This window comes from Saccopteryx leptura, chromosome 13 (assembly GCF_036850995.1).
Source record: "Saccopteryx leptura isolate mSacLep1 chromosome 13, mSacLep1_pri_phased_curated, whole genome shotgun sequence".
Classification (NCBI taxonomy): domain Eukaryota; kingdom Metazoa; phylum Chordata; class Mammalia; order Chiroptera; family Emballonuridae; genus Saccopteryx; species Saccopteryx leptura.
The window spans coordinates 42,196,877-42,220,788 of record NC_089515.1 but is presented as its reverse complement, the minus strand read 5'-3'; the positions used below and the strand labels follow the sequence as shown (position 1 = coordinate 42,220,788).

General features: G+C 52.4%; 1 protein-coding gene across 7 annotated transcripts in view; it reads left to right on the top strand.

Annotated features, from left to right (window-relative positions):
• ARNT2 (aryl hydrocarbon receptor nuclear translocator 2) overlaps positions 1-23,912 on the top strand; it is a 107,956-nt gene that overhangs the window by 4,473 nt on the left and 79,571 nt on the right. For all 7 annotated transcript variants that reach the window (XM_066355530.1, XM_066355528.1, XM_066355527.1 and 4 more), the window contains exon 2: positions 18,637-18,751. In XM_066355530.1, coding sequence (XP_066211627.1) covers positions 18,637-18,751 — 115 coding nt within the window. The remainder of the gene's footprint in view (positions 1-18,636; positions 18,752-23,912) is intronic.

Genomic DNA, 23,912 nt, shown 5'->3' with positions numbered 1-23,912 from the left:
CGGGCTACCTCAGGCTTTTGGGATTCATGCGTGAGGGGATCAGGCACTTCAGACCACTGGCCATTAGGAATTTTGTGTTATCTAGGCGTTCTCTGAAAGGAGTACTTGCTGAGTAATTAACTAGGCTTGCATATTTTAAAGAATTCAAAGGTATGTTTTAAGAGATTTAGAATTTCTACTTTACAGTTTCTAGCTATTAGACTTTTCTGTTTTTTGGCACTTTGATTTGGAATTGGTTGTATAGGACAGGGAGGTTCTCTGGGCACATTGCCTTAGATGGAAGGACATTTGGGTCAGTTCAGCAAATACTGAGCAGGACGGGTAGGCAGCGAGAAGAGGGGGAAGAATGTGCCTTGTCCTCAGGGAGATTGGAGTCTAGCAGGAGGCGTCAGTGCACTGACTTTGTAACAGAAGGTGGAATGAATGAACATTGACTGGGTCTGTGTATATGGTGACAGGAACCCAGAGGAAACCTTTGCAGGAGGCAGCTTCTGAAGAGACAGCGTTCGGCCTGTAAAAATTTAGGAAGGGCCATTTCACGCCGGGGCCATGCGGGCAGACTATGCAAGTTTGAGGACCTCAGTGCACTTGGGGACCCAGATGGCCACCCCAGAACATAGGCTGGGTTTGGAGCTTTGGAGAGATGCTCGCTGTGCTCACAAGGGCCCCCAGGCAGCACTGCTTTGAGTGGAGGTGGAACACCCACCCCAGCTGAACACACAGGTCCAGTTTCCTCACACATCCCATTTCACGGAACCTTGAGGCCATCCATCACAAAACACATTTCTCAGAAAAACTGCTGCTGAGGCAACTCTGCCGTACTATCAAATTATAAAATGCGCCTCCATTTCAGGGAAGCCAGAAAAAACAACAAAAAAATGTTCATTTAGAGTCAGTAAAATACTGCACTTTAAGAAAAAAGTCAACTTTGCTGCCTGATCACCTGTATCTAAAACAGTTGGTCTCCTTTTCTTTTCTTTTCTTTTTATTCATTATAGAGAGGAGAGAGAGAGAGAGAGAGAGAGAGAGAGAGAGAGAGAAAAGGGGGAGGAGCAGGAAGCATCAACTCCCATATGTGCCTTGAGCAGGCAAGCCCAGGGTTTTGAACCAGCAACCTCAGCGTTTCCAGGTTGACACTTTATCCACTGCGCCACCGCAGGTCAGGCCTGGTCTCCTTTTCAATAAAAAACTATAAAATTTTCCCTTTAGGCATGTGCCAGGGAGCCCAATGGTGAACCTTTTGGCTTCTGCCAAAAGAAAAGAATGATATCTGAAAAAAGGTTTTATTTGTTCCTTAGCCATTATTTATTGAGCAACTACTGGGGGGCAGCTACTGAGCGAGGTTCTGGAGATAGTGTGGTGAGGAAAAGAAATCCAGCCCCTGCCGTGAGGCTGCTTGCAGCCTAGTGGCGCAAATAATCATAAGAAATCATACCAACCTGACCAGGCAGTGGCGCAGTGGATAGAAGTCGACTGGGACGTGGAGGACCCAGGTTTGAAACCCCAAGATTGCTGGCTTGAGTGTGGGATCATAGACATGACCCCATGGTTGCTGGTTTGAGTCCAAAGGTCACTGGCTTGAAGCCCAAGGTCGCTGGCTTGAGCAAGAAGGAGTCACTCGCTCTGCTGTGTAGCCCTGTGGTCAAGACACATATGAGAAAGCAATCAATGAACAATTAAGGTGCCTCAATGAAGAATTGATGCTTTTCATCTCACTCCCTTCCTGTCTGTCTGTCCCTACCTGTCCCTCTCTCTCTCAAAAAAAAATATATATGTATATCACACCAATATGTTAGCTATAAGATGTGTAAATGCTATGAAGAAATGAAGGCCCCTTTGAGGAGGCAGCCTTTAATAAAGTAGAGGTCTGAGGAATGGAGAGGAACATGCGAGGAGCAGCATGCCACACGCAGGGAACAACGTCCACGAACGCCCAGAGGTTGGGGAGAGCCAGGTGGTTCCAGGGACCAGGAAAGGCCTGAGTGGGTGGGGCACGTTGAGCAAGGGGAAGGCAGTGTAGGAGCTGAGGTGTGGGCGGAGCCTGCTCTCAGAGGCCAGGGGCTTGGGTAGGGGTACAGGTTTAATTCCAAGAGCGATGGAGAGCTCCTGAGGGGTCTTGAGCGCTGCAGAGAGGTGGTCCCATCTGAACGTGATGATGCTCCTCTGGCTGCAGTTTGGGGAGCAGGTTGGAAGGAAGCAAGAGGAGAAGCAGGACCCCGGTGAGGTGTTGCTGACGTGGCTGGAGGGGGCAGTGGAGATGGGGAGAAGTAAACGGAGCTGAAGTATATTTCGGCGCTGGGATGCCATGCTGAACAGCTCCAGGGGCACCAGTTGCATCCTTGTCCTTTCTTGCAAGTGGGCAAGGCACCTCCTGCATGGTCCCACGCAGCACTCTTTTTTTGAGGGTAGAACCATCAGGACTTCCATGGCAGGGGGTGCAGAGAGGGTGTCAGGAGAAGAAAGAGTAAGTAGGACCCAGCTTTCTGTCCTGACACCCGGGTGATTGGAGGGGATGCGTAGAGAAGGAGGCACACATGGCGGGGGGTGTGCCGGGGCCTCAGCCCGGGACAGCTAGGTGCTTGCCTGTGAGACGTGGAGGAGGGGTCAGCAGGAAGGCAGCGGGCCATGTGGGCTACAGGGGTCTGAGCTGGAGAAATACATGAAGAGGATGCTACCGGCCTCTCGCCAGGTTTCCTGGGGGACAGTGAGATCTCAGAGAGCGGGATGCCGACGCCATTATGGCTTTATTGTCAGTCTTTGCCAAGATTCACTCAGATGCATAGCACTATCATTTCTGCATGTCTGTCACTCAGTTCTCTGTGTGTGCATGCATGTATGTGTGTGTATATACTATACATGTCAGAACTTTGCTGGGCTGTAGTGTGAGAAAGGAAGGGCCAGCAGAGTTGCCCAGTAACAGAAGACGCTGTGTGGGGAGGGGTGAGGTATCCACGCAGAAGCTGGTAGGAGCTGATGCTAGGCAGGCTGTGGGGCTCGTTCACCCCACGGACCTTTTTGTTCAGTGACTAAAAATGGTTTCCCCCTCGCAGTCAAGCTGCTTCCCACTTGAGGGCTTTCACTTTTGCTGGGGGCCCGTTCTTAGAAGGGTTACTAGCTCCCCTGTCCCTCCTTCCCCGTCCACTCCTTCTGTTCCCTTCTGTCTTGGCTTGCATTCTTGACCATTTTCCAGGCAAATCCACCAACAAGCAACAGTGTGTCCAAGTAGGTAGCTCCTGCTTTTGTGTATGGGATGAAACACAGGGCATCTGTCCTGCTTTGCTTGTGTCGTGAGAGGCACCCGGCAGAGCTCGGGGTCCCTCAGCCCCTGCTTCTTCCTCCGGGAACCTCTTTCCCCCTGAACACAACAGGAAAAAACACACGTTGACTAGAAGAAAACTTGGAAATATGGAAAACTGCTAGTTCTACCATCAACTGTTAACATTTTTGCATACATTGTTACTAAAATTTGTCTACATGTCTAGAATGTTCTGAACATATTTTGTGACTTTTCCCTTCATTAATAGTAACAATGGGTCCTCCCAGGGTGACTCTCTCTGTTTCACAGTCATTGTCATAAGTTACTGACTCAGGCTCTTCTCTTTGGGCATGTCACATTTGGGATGCTTTTCCATTTGTCGGAATTATACACAACATTGTAGTGAACATGCTTGTATGAAAATATGTAATTAGGTGATTTTCCCCCTTACCGTAACTTCCCAGAAGTGGAGTTGAACAGTCAGCTGGGTTTACGTGCCTTTATGTTACTTTCTACAGAAGTGAGTCTGGAGGCTTCATTTACCTGGAGTCCCCAGTGTGTAAGTAGGTGACAAGGTGACAAGGGCACGAGCCCAGACGTTCCTCCCTTAGTACCCGGGCTCTGTATGCGCCCATGCTTGTCCCTCCACCCTCCCTTACCAGCTCACCCCATGCATGTGGCGTTCCCCACTGCAGGTGCCACTGACTGTCCCAGACACCTTGGACCTCTGTCCATTGTGCACACATCCTCCTTGGACCGAGGACACATTTCCAAGCGGAGCCCTGGGTTGACCAGTCCCCAGGGCTGTGGTACTTCATGCCTGTGTTCTGCGGCCACAGACAGGTGATGGTGGTTATTCCTGCCGCAGACGCAGTGCCAGGAGGGTGGGTCTGCTTCTGGTCATGTGGGCCCTGGCTCTCTCCCACAGCTCTGAAAGCAGAGTGCCGTGGCAGGGGGCACTCCAGGCTCAGGTGACAAAGGACAGACTCGGGTGTAGAGCAGCCGGGGAGGGTCCGGGGGTGCGTGTACAGGTGGGGAGGAGAGTCCAGGGGAGTCGGCTGGCGCTGAAACCAAGCTCCGTGGGTGGACCCAGGGCCTCCACGAGGAGGACCAGGGCTCAGCGGAGGGCCTGGTGGGAGCTGAGCCGGGGCCCCAGGAGAGGAGGGTCATCTTCATACACCAGACACTCCCTGGGGCCCCGCAGTGACCCGGTCTGGCCTGCAGAGTCTCTGCCTGTTGAATAAGGCCACTTCCTGCCTGTGTTTGCCTGGCCCGCCAGCCTGCACGCACAGCATCTAAGGAAAAAGCCACTGAAATTGATAAGTAACTGAAGGGAGGCCCAGACTCTGAGGCAACAGGAAGTCCAAAGTTAAGTTAGGCCTCACTGTCTTGTGTTCATAGCTACACCCAGAGGGTGCTTGCTTTCTTACCTCGGGAGACCGCTGAGTCGGAGGCGGAGCACCTGAGAACCTGGCGCAGGTGGGTGGCCTCTTGGAGGTGGAGACAGCGGCAGGGTGGCTGCTGAGCATCTCCGTGCACACGGCAGCCCCACCACAGACTCCTCCGCCCTGGCATCACTAGGGCCCCAGTCTGCGGGATGAGGACTTCTTGACCTCTGGGTTGTGGCAGCTAGACAGGAGCTCTCTGGGGGGGTGGTGGCTGGCAGAGAATGAAGGGGTGACCCCCTTGACCATCAACCACTTCAGAAAGCCACCTGGTGGCTTTAAAAACAAGATGAGACTTGCCCGACCAGGTAGTAGCATAGTGGATAGAACACTGACTCAGGATGCTGAGGACCCAGGTTTGAAACCCCGAGGTTGCCCGCTTGAGTGTGCAGGTTCATCCGGTTTGAGCGGCACAGGCTCACCAGTTTGAGCACGGGGTGGCCAGCTTGAGCGTGGGATTGTAGACACGACCCCAAGGTCGCCGGGTTGAATGTAGGATCATAGACATGACCTCATGGTTGCTGGCTTGAGCCTAAAGGTCGCTGGCTTGCGCCCAAGGTCCCTGGCTCGGCTTGAGCTCCTTGGTCAACAACTAAGGTGCCACAACGAAGAATTGATGCTTCTCATCTCTGTCCTTTCCTTTCTCTCTGTCCTTGTCTGTCCCTCTCTTCCTCCCTCCCTCGCTCCCTCTCTCTCTCATTAAAAAATAAATAAAATATAAAATAAAATAAAAACAAGATGAGACTTTACAGATAATTATGATATCCGTGATGGAAGTTCATTTGGATGTGATAGAACTGTGAGTTCTTTTTTATTATTATTTTTAGAGCAGCGTTGATGTTTCTTTCACATCAGCAGTTTGAAATGAGGCCGAGTCTGGAATCATTTGCCATCATTTGCTATGCTTGATGGATTACAAGTCCCGCAAAGAATAAAATGAATGAATGTGATCAAGGCTCACAGCTGCGTTCTCCTTTTCTGAAACTGTTTCACACCGGAGAACTTCTGATTGAGTTCAGCCACCCTTCCTGAGCACCCCCTGGGCCCACCGTCCTGACAGAGCTGCCGTGCTCAGTGCTGGGGGTTAGGAGGATGCTGAGTAGCTGAGTCGATAGGTGGGTTCAGCCAGTGTGTGACGCAGGCAGTGTGGGGACAACTTTATGCAGATGACTGCTACAGAGAGGACAACAGTGTAGACCCCCACCAGTTCTTTCTGATAGGCAGAGCAAGGGTGCAGAAGGAATGGTTCAGGTCCTACAGCGCATTTCAGGACAAGCCAGCCTCACAAAACATGGCTCTCCATCTCCAGCTGCTGCCGGGCACATGTGTGTCCCCCCACACCCCTGCCCCGTGTCCCACAGATTCTGCAAAGCCACGCCTCCTGCTCTTCCTCCTCCCCGTCGGTCCCTGTGGCAGTGAGTGGCACCACTCCATTCATTGGCCCAAGCCAGACATTAATTATTTTAATTGCTTATCCACCTAATTAAACAAATATTAATTGAATGCCGACTGTGTGCACAGTGGTGTGCAAAGCCAGGCGGGGTTTCTGCTTTCAGGGCGCTTGCTATGTGGCTGGAGAGTCAGCCATTTACTAAATAATCACGTGTGTGAGGGTATCCTCCGAGTAAGTGTTATGGAAGAAAGGAGTCTTTGTTTCCAAATGCAACAGGACGCCATTGAAGTGTTGGAAGCAGGAGTGTGATGTGAGGGGAGGCGGGTTTTGAAAAGCTCTCTGGCTGCTGTGTGAGGCCAGCCAGGCACGGACAGTGGGCGCAGAGAGAAGAACAGGAGTCCCTGAGCTGGTCAGGAGGTAAAGCCAGCGCATCCAGCCGAGAGCTTGCACTTGGTAAATAGGAGGCGCAGTGGCACGGTCCGCGACTCAGTCACGGGGATTACAGTGCTGAGACCGAGCACTGATGAGGTCCGGGTTGTGGGAGGATTTGAGAGGAAGTGGTGGGAAGATTGTGATGAGTTTGGTCTTGGACATGTTGAGTTTAAGGCATCTTTGAGTTCAAGACGTCCCAGTGAGATGGGACCAGCAGCCTCTGAGCTACTGCATCTCTCCTCGAGCTGGGACGTTTATTTTCACTGTGGTATCCCCAGTACCTTCAGCGGTGCCTGGCTCATCACTAGTGCTTAGTAAATATCTATTGAGGCCTGACCTGTGGGGCGCAGTGGATAAAGCGTTGACCTAGAACACTGAGGTTGCCAGTTCGAAACCCTGGGCTTGCCCGGTCAAGGCACATATCAGAGTTGATGCTTCCTGCTCCTCCCCCCTTCTCTCTCTCTCTTTTCCCTCTTTAAAATGAGTAAATAAAATCTTAAAAAAAATCTATTGAAGGAGTGAATGAGTTGGACGGTGAGTCTCCAAACCGCAAACCAATGAAGAGGTTTGTCTGCCACAAGGTTATTATTTTGTTCTTGGTAACTTTTTATGCTGAAGTAATCTCAGGCTTACAGAAGAGTGGCAAGAACGTAGAAGCTCTCCTGTGGACCCGTCATCCAGGTTCCCAAGTGTTAACCCGAGCGCATGCGCCTTTTACCCATGCCGCCAGCTTTCTTCTCGGGAGGGACGGAGGATGAGTGGTGCACACGATGCCCCCGTTCATTCTAAACACTTGGCTGTGTGTTTCCTCAGAATAAGTACATTCTCCTACAAAACTGCAATTCATGACCCAAATCAGGAAGTGAGCATAAATAACATAGTATCAATTATTCTCAGAGCCAAAACCACTTTTTTTTCCCTTTTTTTTAATGCCTCTGGGTTTAATCCACGACTGCAAATTACATTTAGTTGTGATGCCTCTTTAATCCCTCTTAATTCTGAAATAATTTCTTGGTCTTTTTATTTTTCTTTTATGGCCTTAGCATTTTTGCCAAGTGTAGGCAAGTCATTTTGTAGAATATCTCTCAGTTTGGTTTTAATTGAAGTATAGCTGACATGCACAGTATATTAGTTTCAGGTGTACAACACAGTGGGTTGACATTTACCTGTCTTGCAGTGTGATCACCACGGTAAGTCTAGTCCTCACCGACCACTGTGCAGTCATTGTGATATTACTGACTCCATTCCCTGTGCTGTACTTACTTTATAACTGGAGGTTGGTGCCTCTGAATCCCTTCATGTCTCTCAGTTGGTTTCCTTTTTTGATTTTTGATGTTTCCTCATGATTACATGGGGACTGTGCTTTTTAATTTTCTCTTTGTCAAAAACACCACAAAAGTGATGTTAATCACAAGACCGCTTCTAGCAGCCGTTACTTCGGAGCGAGCGTCTCAGTCAGTGAGGTCAGGGTCCTGGGCCGACCCGGCTAAAGGGAGGTGGTGTGATTTCAGGACCCGTCCCCAGATGCTGGTAACCTCTCCCTGTGTTCAGTACGTCATGGTTAGCAGTGTTTTCAGCCACCGGTCTGTGGGCCGGTCCGCGAAAGAGTTAACCACCCTGGTGTTGCATGAAGATTATAGTTGCAGTGATTTTGGTTGAATTCGCTTATGCTCAGGGTGATTTCTGCCTTAGCGATCCTGAAATCTATTTTCACCCGTCCCCAAGTGTAAAAGGTGGAGACCCACTCACAGAGAGGTAGCTCAGATGTTCTTTGTCAACTATAGGTTTCAAGGGATTTTTGGTTTTTAAAGATGGTAAAGCTAACACTTTCCTAAACTAAACATCAACTTCATTTGATAAATAAGATAGTTATAATCCAGTTATGTAAGGATGATCATATCTTTAATAAAGCCAGTAGGGAGTTGAAGTGGCGAATTACCAACTTTCCTGACATACAGATCGAAGGTTTTCAGGAGTTGCTCACCGGGAATGCCAGCAGCGCACTGCAGGTAGCTCACTGGCCCTCCTCACAGCTCTGGGGAGCCCCCTCCCCCACCCTACTCGTGCAGGCTGCTTCCTCCTGCCCTGTTGTGACCCTCCTCACCACCCATCCCCATTCATGAGGCTTTCTGCACCGGTCCTGCCCTGGGTGCAGGCCGTGATGCCCTGTCACCATTCAGTCCTCTGTCTCCTGTCCTCACTGGCAGAGAGGGAGGGAAGGGTCCCATCACCCAAGGACAGTTCCCCATCCCAGATCCTCCTATCCTCTGGACAGACCAAGTGGGTCACCATTGATGGCCTAGGTCTGCTGCGATCTCGGGCACTGTGCTGGATGCGTGGACCTTGCCTCTCAGATGACAGCTCAGTGCCCCATCTCCTCCCTCTTTAGCTGACCCATTGGGCCTCAGGCTACGTCCCAAGACTGGACAGCATTGGAGTAAGGACATGTGCCTTCTCTGTTCAGAATCATTTATTTGGCTCTATCCATTCATCCATCCATCCACTCAACAAATGTTTACCACCTGTCTGCCCTCACTACTTACGGTCCTTGGTGCTGGGAATGCACTGGTTAGAAAGAACGGCACGGTCTGTGCTTCCTGCATTTATCTGAAGGGCAGCTTCTTCCCTAGGTCACCCAGGGTGGGAACAGAGAAGAAGTCTGTTAGGCCTGCTTACCACCAGGTGGCGCCCTCATACAGGTAGTTCAGCTGGTGAAACCTCACCTGCATCAGAATAACCAGGAGGGCTGTGTGTCCCAGAGGCTCCTTCAGCAGGTGTTCTGAGGGGACTGAGACTTGCATTTCTGACACATTCCCAGGTGACGCTAATGCCGCTGGTCCCTGGGCCACCCTTCAGATCCACAGAGGCAGCTAAGCAATCCTCTGCCCACTCACCTGGTTCAGGGCTTCTGGGCTCATGAACTCATTGTCTTCCTGATGGTTGGGCCTAGTAGCCCCATTTCACAGATGAGGAAATGGAGGCTTAAATGATCAGCAGGGGTGAGTGCCGAGCTGAGACCCCCCCATTCTCATCCTGGTGCCTCCTCTTTCCACTGTCCTGGGGAGACGTGAACCAGGTATTAATGAGACATCCCTATTCTACAAGGATGGCTCCCTAAATGGCTGTTAGTGTGAAATCCTAATGGGTTCGTTTCTCTGCCACTGTCTTCCATGAAGGTTGCTATTTCAGTGCGTCTTACAAGATAATCTTAGGGTCCTATCCATAATCAGGTTCCCGAGTCTGTGTACTGGGCTTGATGGAGTTAAGTACTGTTTAGAACTGGAGAAAAAAAAAAGAAAAAGACAAGAATACCATCTGTGGGGCACATGGATGAAAGAGAAAAGATACGTGATTTGTTGCCTAGCTCCGTCTGGGGCTGGTGGAGAAGATTTTTGTGATCTGTACTTGTGTTACAAATCACAATGTCAGTGTGATATGTAATAGCATAGATGCGGGCTATTGTTAGCTCCTCCACGAGATAAAGTAAGAGATGAAGGAGGTGAGAGTCTAGCAAAGAAATACTGCAAAAGTAGTTATTCAAGGTGGGGGGACCATGCCACCTGCTTGGAGGTGGGGGCAAAGGATGACAGCCAGAAGAACGTGCATGTTGGTTCCTCCTGAGGCGACCCTGTGTCTCTGCTCCCGTCTCATGACTGCTTGGTGCGAGCGGCCGGTGGGGAGCCAAGGCTCACGTCCCTCCAGAGAGGGGACTGTCTTCCACCAGGTGCTGGGCAGAGACCCAGCCTGGTCGGGACCTCCTCCTGCCTTCCTCTGCCTTCCTGTCCCCGCCGTCACCTAGCACTTCCCAGGTACCAGGCACAGAGGAGCCAGCTGAGGCCAGAGAAGAGGGGCTGGCACCATCCTGGTGGTTTACTGTAGCTCACCTCATACTTAATCACGGAGGTTCCCCTTGTGGGTTTTTGAGGTAGCAGAGCCAACAAAGTGGGTTATTAATTCATCCTGGTAAACATAGGAAAACTTGTCAATAAGACTTTCTCTTGCAAGTTGCTTTGCCTAAACAGAAATAAAAAAAAAAAATTTTAATCCCAGTGAGTTATTTTTACAAATGCCGGTATCACAAACAATGCCACCAAAATATTAACTGCAACATACTCTGATAATCTCTTTTATTCTGCTTGGTATTATTGTTTATGGTTCTGTACACATCTTGGTTCAAAAAGGATATAATGATCTTCCTAAAGGTAGCAAGCTCATGAATTCTCTCTTAATATTTGTATCATTTCCCCACTTCCTTTGACATTTAGATATATGAAACTTCTTAATAATTTGTTTTGCACATACAAGTAATAGCTTTTGCTGTATGGCCATGGCTTATCTCAGATTGCACTCCCACAATAATCTGTTTATATTAGTGGATCACTGATTGGGTGAATTGAGACCTATTATGCACAGAAGGAAGTTTTCAATCCGACCTCATCCAGAATGCGTGTTCACGTTGGAAAGGGAACGTTGAGACTTGAGCAGGAAGATCAATCACATGGCACATCTGATTTGTGGAGTTGACATTGACATTCTGTAGGTGTAGGTATAATGGTGTCCAGTGTGATCATACAGTCCAAGGGGGCCAAGAAACTATCTTATAAAAAAGAATTTCAAAATCAGTTTTATTGAAGTTCCATTTGCACACAGTAGAAGAGCAGCAGAAACAATCTTGAAATAGGTGTTTCCCAGCGTGTCGGACGAGGCCACACGTGAGCTCTGGGGTACGTACTGTGGCTACAGCTGGACAGATCCCAGAGGAAGATAGGCCTGCACGTGACTTTCATGTCTGGGATTTCGTGTCTTGCTCCGCCCATTTGCCCTCAGCATTTTCCTGTAATGTTATTCTATGAAATGGTGTTATTTAATGGCCCAGTGAGTCTCATCGCTGTGGGTTTTCCATAATTTATTGGCTTTTCTCTTCATGTCAGATATTTTCGTTTATTCGGTTCCTGCTCAACTTTAAACTGTATTTGGACCAACGACATACCTCTGAGTCATTCATTTCTTTCCTACTCTTCACTCCTTCACCGCCAGTCTGGCCTGTGGAGTGACCAAGAGCCGGCCTCCCCTGTCCGAGGAGGGCGCCCGCGGGGCGGCGTGTGCCGGCCTCCCGTGTCCGAGGAGGGCGCCCATGGGGCGGCGTGTGCCGGCCTCCCCTGTCCGAGGAGGGCGCCCACGGGGCGGCGTGTGCCGGCCTCCCCTGTCCGAGGAGGGCGCCCACGGGGCGGCGTGTGCCGGCCTCCCCTGTCCCAGGAGGGCGCCCACGGGGCGGCGTGTGCCGGCCTCCCCTGTCCGAGGAGGGCGCCCACGGGGTGGCGTGTGCCGGCCTCCCCTGTCCCAGGAGGGCGCCCACGGGGCGGCGTGTGCCGGCCTCCCCTGTCCGAGGAGGGCGCCCACGGGGCGGCGTGTGCCGGCCTCCCCTGTCCGAGGAGGGCGCCCACGGGGCGGCGTCTGCCGGCCTCCCCTGTCCGAGGAGGGCGCCCACGGGGCGGCGTGTGCCGGCCTCCCCTGTCCGAGGAGGGCGCTCACGGGGCGGCGTGTGCCGGCCTCCCCTGTCCCAGGAGGGCGCCCACGGGGCGGCGTGTGCCGGCCTCCCCTGTCCGAGGAGGGCGCTCACAGGGTGGCGTTTCCTCCCTGCTGCCGCAGGACTCTTCCAAGCAAATGCGTTTTGTGTCATCAGCAGGTTCTCAAGTGTTGCTTTCACTCTACCATCCTCTGTCCCCTTTTTTGTATTTTTAAAGGTGGAAAATTAGAGCTCTGAGCCCGTCGCTAGCTCTCGCACCAGCAGCCCACACCAGCACGTTCTCCTGCGAGGTCCACCCTGCTGCCGGTGGGCTTCTGATCGTGAAGCCGCAGGCGGTGAGGCCGGACAGACCCCGCGCTCCCAGCCCCGGGGCCCTGGCCTGTCATCTGTGTGGTTGAAGGAACCCACGGTGCTCAGACGGTCTCTGGCTGGTGGTGGCTTGGACTCAGGCAGGAGGCAGGTGGTGAGGGCATGGCCCACTGCCTGCTTAGCTGTGTCGGCTTCTTCGTCATCTCTCTCAGAGGGGCCAGGTCGAGTGTGGAGTTCATGCTTGTCCTGCCCCAGGTTCGTCACCTCAGCAGGAGCCTCTCTCCCTTCTTCTGCTGGAACAGCTGGTTGCCCATCTTCTTACAGGCTCTGCGTTTTCTTACCCTTTTTATACAGTTCAGTGCAGGGGTGCCGGGGCTTGAGATGAGTGGGAGTTTGGTGCCAGCACCGTAGTGGGCTCCGGTGTAGTGCCCATGTTCCAGAGGACACCGCACATGCCCCCTCGGGCCTGGGAGCCAGGGCTCTGCCGAAGCCAGCGTTGTTCACGGAGCTGGGTGGCCTCTGGTTCCAGTTCCCTATTGCCTGACCTGCTGGGGTAGCTCAGTGTCCAGGCTGGAGGCACCGGCTGGTGGAATCAGGACCTGGCCTCTTCCTCCTCCCCATGTCTGCCATCTCCTCCCTGCAGAGACCCCCCCCCACACACACACAGAGCCCAGCCTGCTGTACAGATGACACAGCCAGTTAGAGTCTAGCAAGGACCTGGTCAGAGCCCCCTGGCCCTCCATCTAATGGTTTTTCTGCACACTGTGCTACAGAAAGTCTTCCCCGCGGAGCGCCCTGGGGAACCCTGTACCCTGCTTTCCTTCCCGAGGGAAAGTGGCCCTCCCTCCCGTGCACGTCAGGAGGATTCCGATTCCTCTCCCACCGCTCCCTGAAGTGTTTTGATAATCTAGATAGTTCAAATGTGTATCGTGATTGCACCAAAAACCCAAGTCACCAATTTTTCAGAGCCTAAGCAGTTAACATTAGAAATTCTGCTGCAAATAAATTGATCAGTATGCAAGACAGTTGTCACGGCTGAATCATGGTCCACAGTTAAGGTAAACAGATCTGTGATGACATTTTCTGAGCTGAATACAAATGCAGCTTGTTTCCGCCCAGAGGTTCCTGACAGTTCTTCTACGGGGATAACAGATCCTACCAAGAAGGTGTTGGTCACAGGGAAGAAAGATCTCTCTTTAATCTCTCGGGAAAGGTAGGGCTGTGATATTTGATGGGCTTTCTGTAAAAGGAATGGTTGTAAGGGAGGGAATGTTTGAGGAGAGAGGGTTGTTGGGTTCCTGCCTCTTTCTCTCCTCCCACCCGGAGAGAACCTTTCCTTTTTTCCCCATTCATTTGAATCATCCTTAAAACACTCCATGTTATTGTATGTGAAAGTTTGCATGCCATTAATTGTTTTTTCCAATGAGGAGATAAAGGGATGTCTTTCTTATTTAGATTAGAGTGAGGGGATAGTATGTGTTTTCATTTCCTCCCGCTCCTTTCAGTCCCCTCAAGTTTCATGGTCCCCCCGGCTCGCTGCCTGTGCTGCTGTGTCATAGAAATTCTGCACAGTATGTCTGCATCCACTGTGTGAGGCCGCCCTAGCTGGGCGCTGCACCATAGCTGGATGTCTCCCGTTGTGTGAAGCTTTCAAAGCCCTCAGCTTGTAGTAAGGTTACAAGGAGCTGGAAACCTCATTGCAACTTTGTGGGGAGCCTGTGGCTCCTGGGGAGCTGTTTCCGGGGGCGTGGGGGGGGACATTTGCGTTTGGGGTTGGGCTGCTGTGGATGGAGAGATTTCAGTGCATTTGTCATTGGTTGTGATCAGGGCCCCTGAGCAGGGCTCTGAACAAGAGAGTGGCACTTGAGGTGGGGGATGCTTCTAGATCTTGTTGAGTTGCATTGAGGGTAAAAGGCCAGAAAGCTCCAGTGACTGGACGTGGACAAGAGAGCGTGAAGGGAGTCTACTCGGAAATCCTGGAGCCATCTGAGGAATACCTTTAGGAAAACGGCACCTTTAATATCATGCTGGGATCCTCCCAATGCATTTCTGCACTGCACTGCTAGGATAGCACAGGGTGGCCTCCTCCAGGAAGCCTTCTCGGATGCTCTCCGTGGTTCCCAGTCTCTGACACAGCTCTCAGTATGAAATTACACAGCCATGTGTCTCCATCACACTGAAGACTGAACCTGTCAAAGGCAGGATGGGGTCCTTTCACCTCTTGACTATCCAGTTTCTAGCACAACTCCCAACTCTAAACAAGAGCTTGCCAGTGTGCTGGTAATTGAAATGGCCCCATTTTTTTAGAGCAACCTCTCTGGGAGGAAGGAATGTCACAATTAGCCCGATTGGCCCCATTTCTTCCCTGCAGCACAGAGGGAGACACTGAGTCCCATAGTGATGAAGCCAGAACTAGCAGGAGGCTCCCGTGAGCTGCGGCCCTCTGAAGAAGCAGGGAGGGAGGGGTCCGTGCCCTGCCTCCGCTCTGCGGCAGTCCCCAGGATCAAGCACACGGTGTGGCAGATCTCATATGCAACCTACCCAACCATATTTTTCTTCCTCTTCTAGAATATTTTTGCCCCTGCAGTGTCAGTGTGGGAGGATCAGGTGACCAGGATTTTTAGTCTTCCCTTTTCGGCTCTGACGATGACACGTGGTGTGTTTGAGGCAGTGACATCATCTCTTTCCTCCTGAATGTCCTCTTTTCGGCTTTATTATTCAGGCCCTGTCATCTTCCTCCTGAACTGCTGTACCCTTCATTCATTCAGAGCAGACATACAGGTACAATACAAATGGATACCTGGGGGCCAGCCCTAGATGGGGTGGGGAAGGGGCTAGCCAGGGAGAGGCTTCTTTGGGACAGTGATGTTTGACCTGAATCTAATAGACTAAGAGTTAATTTGGTGAAGAGAGGGAAGGGAGCTTTATTGCCACAGGGCATAGCATGTGCAAAGGCCCTGGGGTGGGAGGGAATGTGGTGTGTCCAAGGGAGTGCAGCTGGAACTGGAGAGGTGGGCCGTAGTCTGATCACACAAGAGCTGTTTGATCATGGCAGGGAACTCCCCTTTGTGCTGACAGCAAATAGTAGTCATAGAACATCAGCAAGGGCCAACTGGTCAGATGTGGCTTCTGTGTGAGAATGAATGGAAGGGAAGTAGCGGATGCAGGGAGACCAGGGAGGCCCTGGGAATGGCCAGCAGCAGAAGCCAGAGGGTGGAAAGACCTTTAGGAGATGACAGTAGGATTTGGTGCTTGGGTTTGGGAATCAGCAAAGAAATGGTATTAATGCCAAGTTCCTGGATGAGATCACCAGCACAGAGACTAGATGGAGGAGAGGAAGCTGTAAGACGCCTGAGGTCTGGTGCAGTGGGAGCTGGCCTGGGGAGGCAGGGCCTGTGAGACGGGCGGGAGGGAGGGGCACTGCCCCTGGAAACCAGGAGAGGATGCTCAGGATGGGGCAGTGGGGGCTGCACCTACAGAGAGGGTGGGGGCCAAGAAGGGACTATTTGCCCTCATAAGAAGTGACCTCTGTGACAGTGGCAGCTTGCTGGTGGGGGGACGGGACAAAGGTCTGACGACAGACGGTTGTGGGGAGAATGGGAGGTGAGGAGACCTCGAGGTGAGATGGAGGGGGCACAGATGACATTGCCCCACGCAGCAGATGTTTTCTGACGGTTGGAAATTTCATACCTGTTTTGGAGACCGGTGTGTTCTTGCTCGGTGGTCTTCTTGTCAACAGAACCCCTCTCCTTTTTACGTGTGGTCAGCCCTCAGCTGCAAGGGGGTCAGGGTGAAGATCATGGACTCTCCTTACCAGGGGACAGCGTAAGATGCTGATGTGACGGGGCTGGGCCTGGCCCGGCCCGGCCCACGTGGGCACCTGCGCTTGTCACATAACCTCTTTGTCCCCCTTCCCTCCTCTGAGGAAAGGACGGGGCTTCCAGTACTCCTCAGCCCTTGCCCATAGCCCTGGTTTCTTAACTCATATCACAACACAATCTCTATCTTTGTTTTCTCCAAATAAAACTGGATGAGTATCATTTCTTCCTGACGACACATTCCCCTGCATTGGCCCTCTCCCTCTGAGCTGGAGGGAAATGGGGTGGTGCGGGGGACGGGGCAGCTTTCTAGGTCTGCATCCATGGCCGATCTCTGCCACCCTGAAATGTCCTTAACTCAAAGGCTGGCGTGAAGTAGTGGCTTTAAAATACTTAAATGTGTTGCATGGTCCATTATCTGTGCAGATAATAAATTTCACTCGCGTCCACACTGAGGCCCTCTATGCTGTGCCGGGTTCATCAGAGTTAAGGAACTTCCTTACCTAGGACTCCCAGGAGGTTTTTAGTGGACACTGGAATCCCCAACAGGAGGGCGGACTTGTTGACCACAGAACTCTTTCCTTGTAGCATCTTGAGAACGTTCTGTGGGACTTGTTTTGGGAAGTGGTGACTTTTGGGGGCTTAATGAACTTATTAACACGCTTTAGCTTACATTTCAGGAAAAAATACAGATTTCTTATCAGAAGGCAGCTGATGATAAGTTTATGAGTTCATCATGGTTATTTCTGTCTAGCTGTCTAGTACAGTAATTATCTAAGGGGGAGAGGATTACTTTAAGGATTTTTTTCTTGAATATTTTCAATGTGTACATTGGTTAAAAAACAAACAAACAAACAAAAAACCCTGGCCCCGGCTGGGTAGCTCAGTTGGTTAGAGTGTCATCCTGACAATGCTGAGTTTGTGGGTTCGATCCCCAGTCAGGGCATATACAAGAATCAACCAGTGGTGGCATGAATAAGTGGAACAACAAATCAGTGTTTCTCTCTCTTTCTTTCTAAAAAAAAAAAAACAATAAATAAAAAATTTAAGAACCACCCAGCTGTAGTTTAGCTCTCAAACTTTTGTGAACGTCATAGAGTAGCTAAGTTCAGATTTTGTTTATGAGTATTGTAAAATTCTTCGGAAGTTTTGAGTGGGATAGTTCAAATTGACCTTAGAATGTGTTTATTAAATACAATGTCTGCAGGCATAACTGTGGGTCAGCAGCCAGAGGCCTCCCTGGTTTCCGGGGGGAGATCTGAGAGCAAACCCCTGCCTGGTCTGAGAGCCCTGGCCCGCTCTCCACTCACAAGGGCCCAGAGCCCCGTGATTATCCCACTCTGACTCTTTCAAAACTGTAGACTGTTGTTTCCTTTCGGCTCCAAGTAAGAGTTGAGCTAAGAAAGGCCAGCACTCTGGAAGTCATCCCCAAGGACAATGACCAGACCCAGAGAGGCTATTTGAGTACTGACCTTGACTTGTCATGACCCGAGTAAGGGTGCCCACGTTGAGAAACCCTCCACACAATGGGAAGAAGAAACTCTTTAACTGCGGTTGCTGTGAAATTGGGGGTGCTTGCATTAACATTGCCTCCATGAACTTTCAAAAGTGTGTAGCTTACAAGAAATAACATAGAGGCCCTGGCCGGTAAGCTCAGTCAGTTAAAGAGTATTGTCCCAAAATGACAGGGTTGTGGGTTAGATTGCCCGGTCAGGGCACATACAGGAGCAGTTCGACGTTGCAGTGTCTCGCTCTCCCCACCTCCTTTGAAATAAAAAGAAAAGAAAAAAAACATATAAGGTAATGGAGAAGTACTTCATCTAATACCAGAGTGTCTTATTCTTTATGTTAGTGGTTCTTCCTGGCAAGGCCCGGCTGTAGCACCGTTATCACTGGCTCAGCGTGCAGCCTGAGGAGGTGCTGTCACGGCCCCTGGGCCTCACTGTCCTTGCCATGAACGCAGGGGCCAGAGGGCTCTATGTTTGAGTCCAAATTTAGGGAACAGCCTTTCTGCTTGACCACACATGCCCAGGGTGAGGGCAGAGCATCTGCGGACACTGCCGAGGGGACTGACTGTGGGTTCTTGATGGACTTGCCCATCTGGGTGACCAGGAGTGGGTACCCGTGGTGGTTCTTGCATGTGCCTGGATCTCTGGGTGCCTGATCTGCCTCCAGGTGACCGGGAGACAGGAGTTCCTCATGAAAACTGCTAAGCTCCGCGAACTCCTTTTAGCCCCCAGAACTAAGTGCAGGTGTACTTCTTGGGATGTACTTTTCCCGAGGAGAGAGGCAGAGCCCAGATGGAAGGGCTTACCTCAGTCACACTAGTGACAGTGGCCAGGGCAGCCCAGGCCCCCGGCCCCTGGGCTCTCCTCCCAGGTGTGCTTTTGGTGCCATTGGGCAGTTTTCTTGCTTTTCTATGCTTGACAAAAGCTCTCATCTTTGCTGAATTCCAGAAATGGCTTCAGACATCCCCGGGTCGGTGACATTGCCCGTCGCGCCCATGGCGGCCACTGGACAGGTGCGGATGGCTGGGGCCATGCCCGCCCGCGGAGGAAAGCGGCGTTCCGGGTAAGCAGCCTCGCGTGTTCGGGAATCGGGCTAGCGCATGTTGAGCAACACCCTTGACTCACGAGGAAGTGTGGTCTCTCCCTGCTCTGTAGAAAGAAAGCTAAGCAGTTGGCATCCTGGTTAGCTTTTGCATGGTCCCTAACTGTGCGTGTGATGGGCTTGTAAGCATTTTGGGCTTCAGCACCCAGCTGGGGACTCTGGTTGCCTGTCCTTGTGGGGCGAATGAGCGCTGGGATCCCGCTGTGTCTCGCTCAGGCCATCTCCCTGGGGAGGGACCCCCGTCTGCCTGAGCCCCTGGCGCCGCCACCCTCCTCTGGGGCGGCCAGTCTGCTCGCTGGGGTGCAGAAATCACTCCTTTGGGCATCTTGGCCTCTAGAGGCTGGGCGGCTTGTGCGGTGTGCCGCTCTATAGCCGTGCTGATAGCGTGAACAGTTCAAGCAGGGTCAGACAGATCTTCCCTCTTGAACTGATGGAACCCAAACTGCATCTACTCAAGGGTACTGTGTTTGGAGCTGTGCTTAGAGCTCAAAACTTAAACCAGCTGACAAAAACCCCTGTAGGAACAGCAGAGCTGGCATTTGCAGGCTCCGTAAATGACCCGGATCCTTTCCCTCGCTGACTTAATTTTATTTTCAGCGAGATGTCTGATAAAACGTTTCTCTTGAAGTAGGGTCAGTTTGTCCTACTCACGCAGTTTCTGACAGCACAGGGCGAGATGAGGGCAGGCTCCTCAGGCCTGAGGCCGCAGGGCTGGTGGGCGGGGCCCCCCGGGTGAAGGTCAGGCAGGAGCTGAGTCGGGGTGAAGAAGTATACTCAGCATTGGGGTGTGAACAGTGTGTTGTGTGTGGAGTGCAGTCTTCAAAGGAGGCCCCGGAATTCAAAGTGATCACTGGGAGGGCGAGAAGCTAAGCTCAGTGGTTACACCGGCTTCCCTGAGTCAGCGGCTCCCTCCTGGGTGCTGAGGCAGCCTTGTTCTCCGCCCACGCTGCCCTTTTCTTCAGGAGCCTGACTGGTGGAGCTGTAACGAGCAGGGTGGGTGCCTGGGGCAAGTCCTCAGATCCCAGGGCCTTAAGCAGCAGCCTGCCTGCCCCTGGGGCCACCACAAACACAGCCATGCCATTTAACCAGCTCCTCCTGCCTACTGGCCGCTGAGCTTGGTAGACGCTGGACTGCCGTCAGTCAACATATCAACTTACTGAGGTTTTTAAGAAAGATTCCAGGTCTTTTAAAATCGTTTTTAAATGTCTAGGCTCTCTAACCTCCGTCCACACGAGTGCCCAGTTCTCTTTTAGGAGAGGCCAGCCTGGGGCTCTTTGATGAGGGAGGTGGGCTGGGTCGGGGCCAAGGACAGGCGGAGACGCTCAGGCCTGGCCCGTGTGTGCAGGGCCAGGAGCACCTGCTGCTCCTGCCGCACATCCGGGTCTGTGCCCTGCTCAGGGCCACGCTGCAGGGCTGAGCTCCTGCCGGCGGGTCTGGGTCTGTGCCCTGCTCAGGGCCACGCTGCAGGGCTGAGCTCCTGCCGGCGCGTCCGGGTCTGTGCCCTGCTCAGGGCCACGCTGCAGGGCTGAGCTCCTGCAGGCACCTCCGTCCGGGTCTGTGCCCTGCTCAGGGCCACGCTGCAGGGCTGAGCTCCTGCAGGCACCTCCGTCCGGGTCTGTGCCCTGCTCAGGGCCACGCTGCAGGGCTGAGCTCCTGCAGGCACCTCCGTCCGGGTCTGTGCCCTGCTCAGGGCCACGCTGCAGGGCTGAGCTCCTGCCGGCGCGTCCGGGTCTGTGCCCTGCTCAGGGCCACGCTGCAGGGCTGAGGCCCCTTCCTCCTGGCCTTCGTGTTCTGACCCCGTCTGGCATCCAGACCCTGATTTCCACTGATTGCATGGTGGGGTCTGTCTCCTTTCTGCAGAGTCCTCCCAGCTGTCCCTTTCTGTACTGATCACAGCATGACACTGGCTGCAGAGGGGACAGGAGCAGGCTGAGATAGGGCCAGGGAAGCAAAGCGCTGAGAAAAGGGATTCCGAAGGATGAATGGTCGCTGGGGACACGCCCCCCACCCAGGAGGCCCTGCAGACAGACTCACAGGCTGACCTCCTGCAGGGGCTCTTCCTCACTTGTCCTCATGTGCCTGCTTCCTTTTCCCCCTCAGGAGGGAGCCACCCAGCCGTGGTCCCTCCTGCTGAGCCCCAATGACGCAGGGACGTCTCTGTGTCTAAACACCAGAAGCCTCCATTTTTCCTGGGCTGTTTCCATAGTAAATCTTGCAGCAGATATTTCTGCATGTTTTGCTGAAATCCTGTGATTGAGGCCACCGCTGTTCTAGAACTTTGATGTGTTCCTCCAACCGCAGCCCACACACGTGGCTGAGTACAGAGGGGACCCCACTGGAGGTCACAGGCATCAAAAGGCCAGTGACGCCACAGCGGGGCCACGCTTCTGCACCGGGGAACGTTCCCCACGGTCCCCCACACTGCACGGGGCTCTTCTGCCTCCTTCTCCCCTAGAACGTGGGCACAGCTGGAGAGCCGCAGGTCAGGGGAAAGGAGGAAGGGAATGGGGTGCAATGCTGGGACTGGGGACACGGCAACAGGCAAGGGCCTTCTGGCCCCTATTCCTTGCTTGGTCCTCCCACTCTGACCTGTTATTCTGTTAAAAGGAAGTGTCCTAAATTCCCAGGGTATCCACCCATTTCACCCTAGTATTTCAGAGCCGAGCAGAGCTGACCCCTGAGGGCTTGGGCTCCTCCCAGCATGTGCCTGCCCAGTGCCCGGTGCTGCGGAGGCTTCAGGCCGGCCGCTCTCCCTGACGGCCTGCCCCGCTGAGTGTCTCAGCGGCCGCGGGCCCTGCCAGGGGTGGGGACACAAGGTGAGGGTTCAGAAGTTTTGGATTCTTTGAAAAGTGGTTCCACGTGTGGGGACAGGAGCTGAAGCAAGTTACCTGAACTGTGTTTTTGCAGAGACCTCTCCTGATGTCGGCGACGGGGAGGTTAGGGGAGGGGCTCCCACAGGGCGCACTGGGTGCTGCTGAAGTTAGAGGGGAGCAGCAGGGATTGGATCAGGGGTCCCCAAACTACGGCCCGCGGGCCGCATGTGGCCCCCTGAGGCCATTTATCTGGCCCCCGCCGCACTTCCGGAAGGGGCACCTCTTTCATTGGTGGTCAGTGAGAGGAGCATAGTTCCCATTGAAATACTGGTCAGTTTGTTGATTTAAATTTACTTGTTCTTTATTTTAAATATTATATTTGTTCCCGTTTTTTTTTTTTTTTTACTTTAAAATAAGATATGTGCAGTATGCATAGGGATTTGTTCATAGTTTTTTTTATAGTCCGGCCCTCCAATGGTCTGAGGGCCAGTGAACTGGCCCCCTGTGTAAAAAGTTTGGGGACCCCTGGATTAGATGGCTGTGCCCGCCCGGAGCCAGCCCTGGTAGCGATGGCGGGTGGAGGCTGTGGGCAGGGATGTGCCAGGCCCTTCCCACTGCCTTGGAGTCCAGTGCTAGGCTTCTGAAATGTCATCACCGAGGAAAACTATTTCTAAATTGTCTACAGCCTCTTAGACCAGCGTCCCACCCCACAACTGCTGGACTGTGGTCAAATACAGGACATGTTTACGCAAGCAGATGCTTTGCTTGGTTACTTAGCGTTTCTGCACTGGTGTCGCGGGAGCCCGGCCGGTCCGGGTCTGAAGGAAGAGCACATGCTGGCGCCATGCCGCGCCTCCTTTGCTCAGGGAAGCCTCCGGCTGGCCCATGGTGGCCCCAGTGCCACCCTTCTAGGACCAGCCCTATTGGCATGGCCTCTTTGAAGAGCATAATATGTGAATTCTCTTTGGTGACTCATATTTGATGAAGCGTTATTGCTATTACACAATCTGTGTTACGGAGATTCACAACCCTCACTCTTAACTAATTGCAGGATCAGAAAGAAATGCATTTTACGACTCTTTACTGAGGTAAGAATTTGTGCTGATTGACAGGAGAGTGAAGGGACCGCATTTGCAGCCCACCCTTTGAGGCCGCTTACATCGCCTGCTCCTTGGTCCACATTCTTTCAAGTGAACACAGGAGCACTTAAAAGTCATATATTTTGGTTTCTCTCCTTTATTATCCAGATGTTTCAGTATACGAGAGGCAATAAAGGATGTCAAACAAAGGGTGGTTTTGCTAGAGTTTCCGTAGCAGAAGAAAGAAGCATACCTCTTGTAGTCCTATTAAAAGTGGTGACAAAGACACACGGGGTCATGGTGAGCACTGCTCTTGAGGTACCATGTCCTCGAGAGTTGTGTGTTTTTCTGTGTTGCCGATGAGCGGTGAGACTTGTGGGGTCCGGTGGGCTCTCCTGAGGACGTGAACCGTCGTTCGTGTCCTGAGGTCTCCTGGGCTCAGCCCACACGTGCTGTTCTGATGACTAAGTCTGACTGCTGCCCGCATGCCATCACGTGCACAGGTCGGGGCACAGGCTCTGGGGCCTGTACTTTTTGTAAACAAATCCTGGTTCCCAGAGGCCTTGAGAAACCTGTAGTGCTGCCCCTTCCTACTGGGTTGGGTGGGCCCGGCCCAAGCTGGGACCTCGTGGGGACCATGGCCACAGTGTAGCTTTCTTCCCCACCACTCCGCTCCGTGGGGGTCTGGGCAAAGGATAGGACTGTTTTTGAAAACTAGAATAACCACCATCCTGGTGGGCCTGGGGCTTACCCAGTTTTAGCTCTGAAGTCCTGTACACGGGAATCCTCTCAGTCCAGGAAAATCAGGACAGTTGGATACCCTAAATCCCCCAAAAGGTCGTGCAGGCCCAGGAGGGAGGGCTGGCTAATTGTGTATCGCAGGAGCTGATGATCACACTCATCTCACATAGAGATAAAAGGAATTTTAAAGATAACTGAACCTCCCACATCCACTAGCAGTTTGGCTCAATGCTTGCCTAGACCACTGGAGTTTGGAAAAGGCAATCTCTTTTTTTTCTGAACCCTGAAATGTCTTTGACAGTGGAAGGGCATTAGATAACATTATTGCTTGTTCCCGAGATGAACACCAGGTGGCAGTGTGGCTCTGCGGCTCTGCAGAACCCGGCCCTACCTCCCAGATGTAACTTTCAGGAAAGGCTAGGGGGTAGCTTAGCAATTATGCAGGTTACTGATGGCTTTTCTTCATTTAGAAAGTCATGCATTTGGACC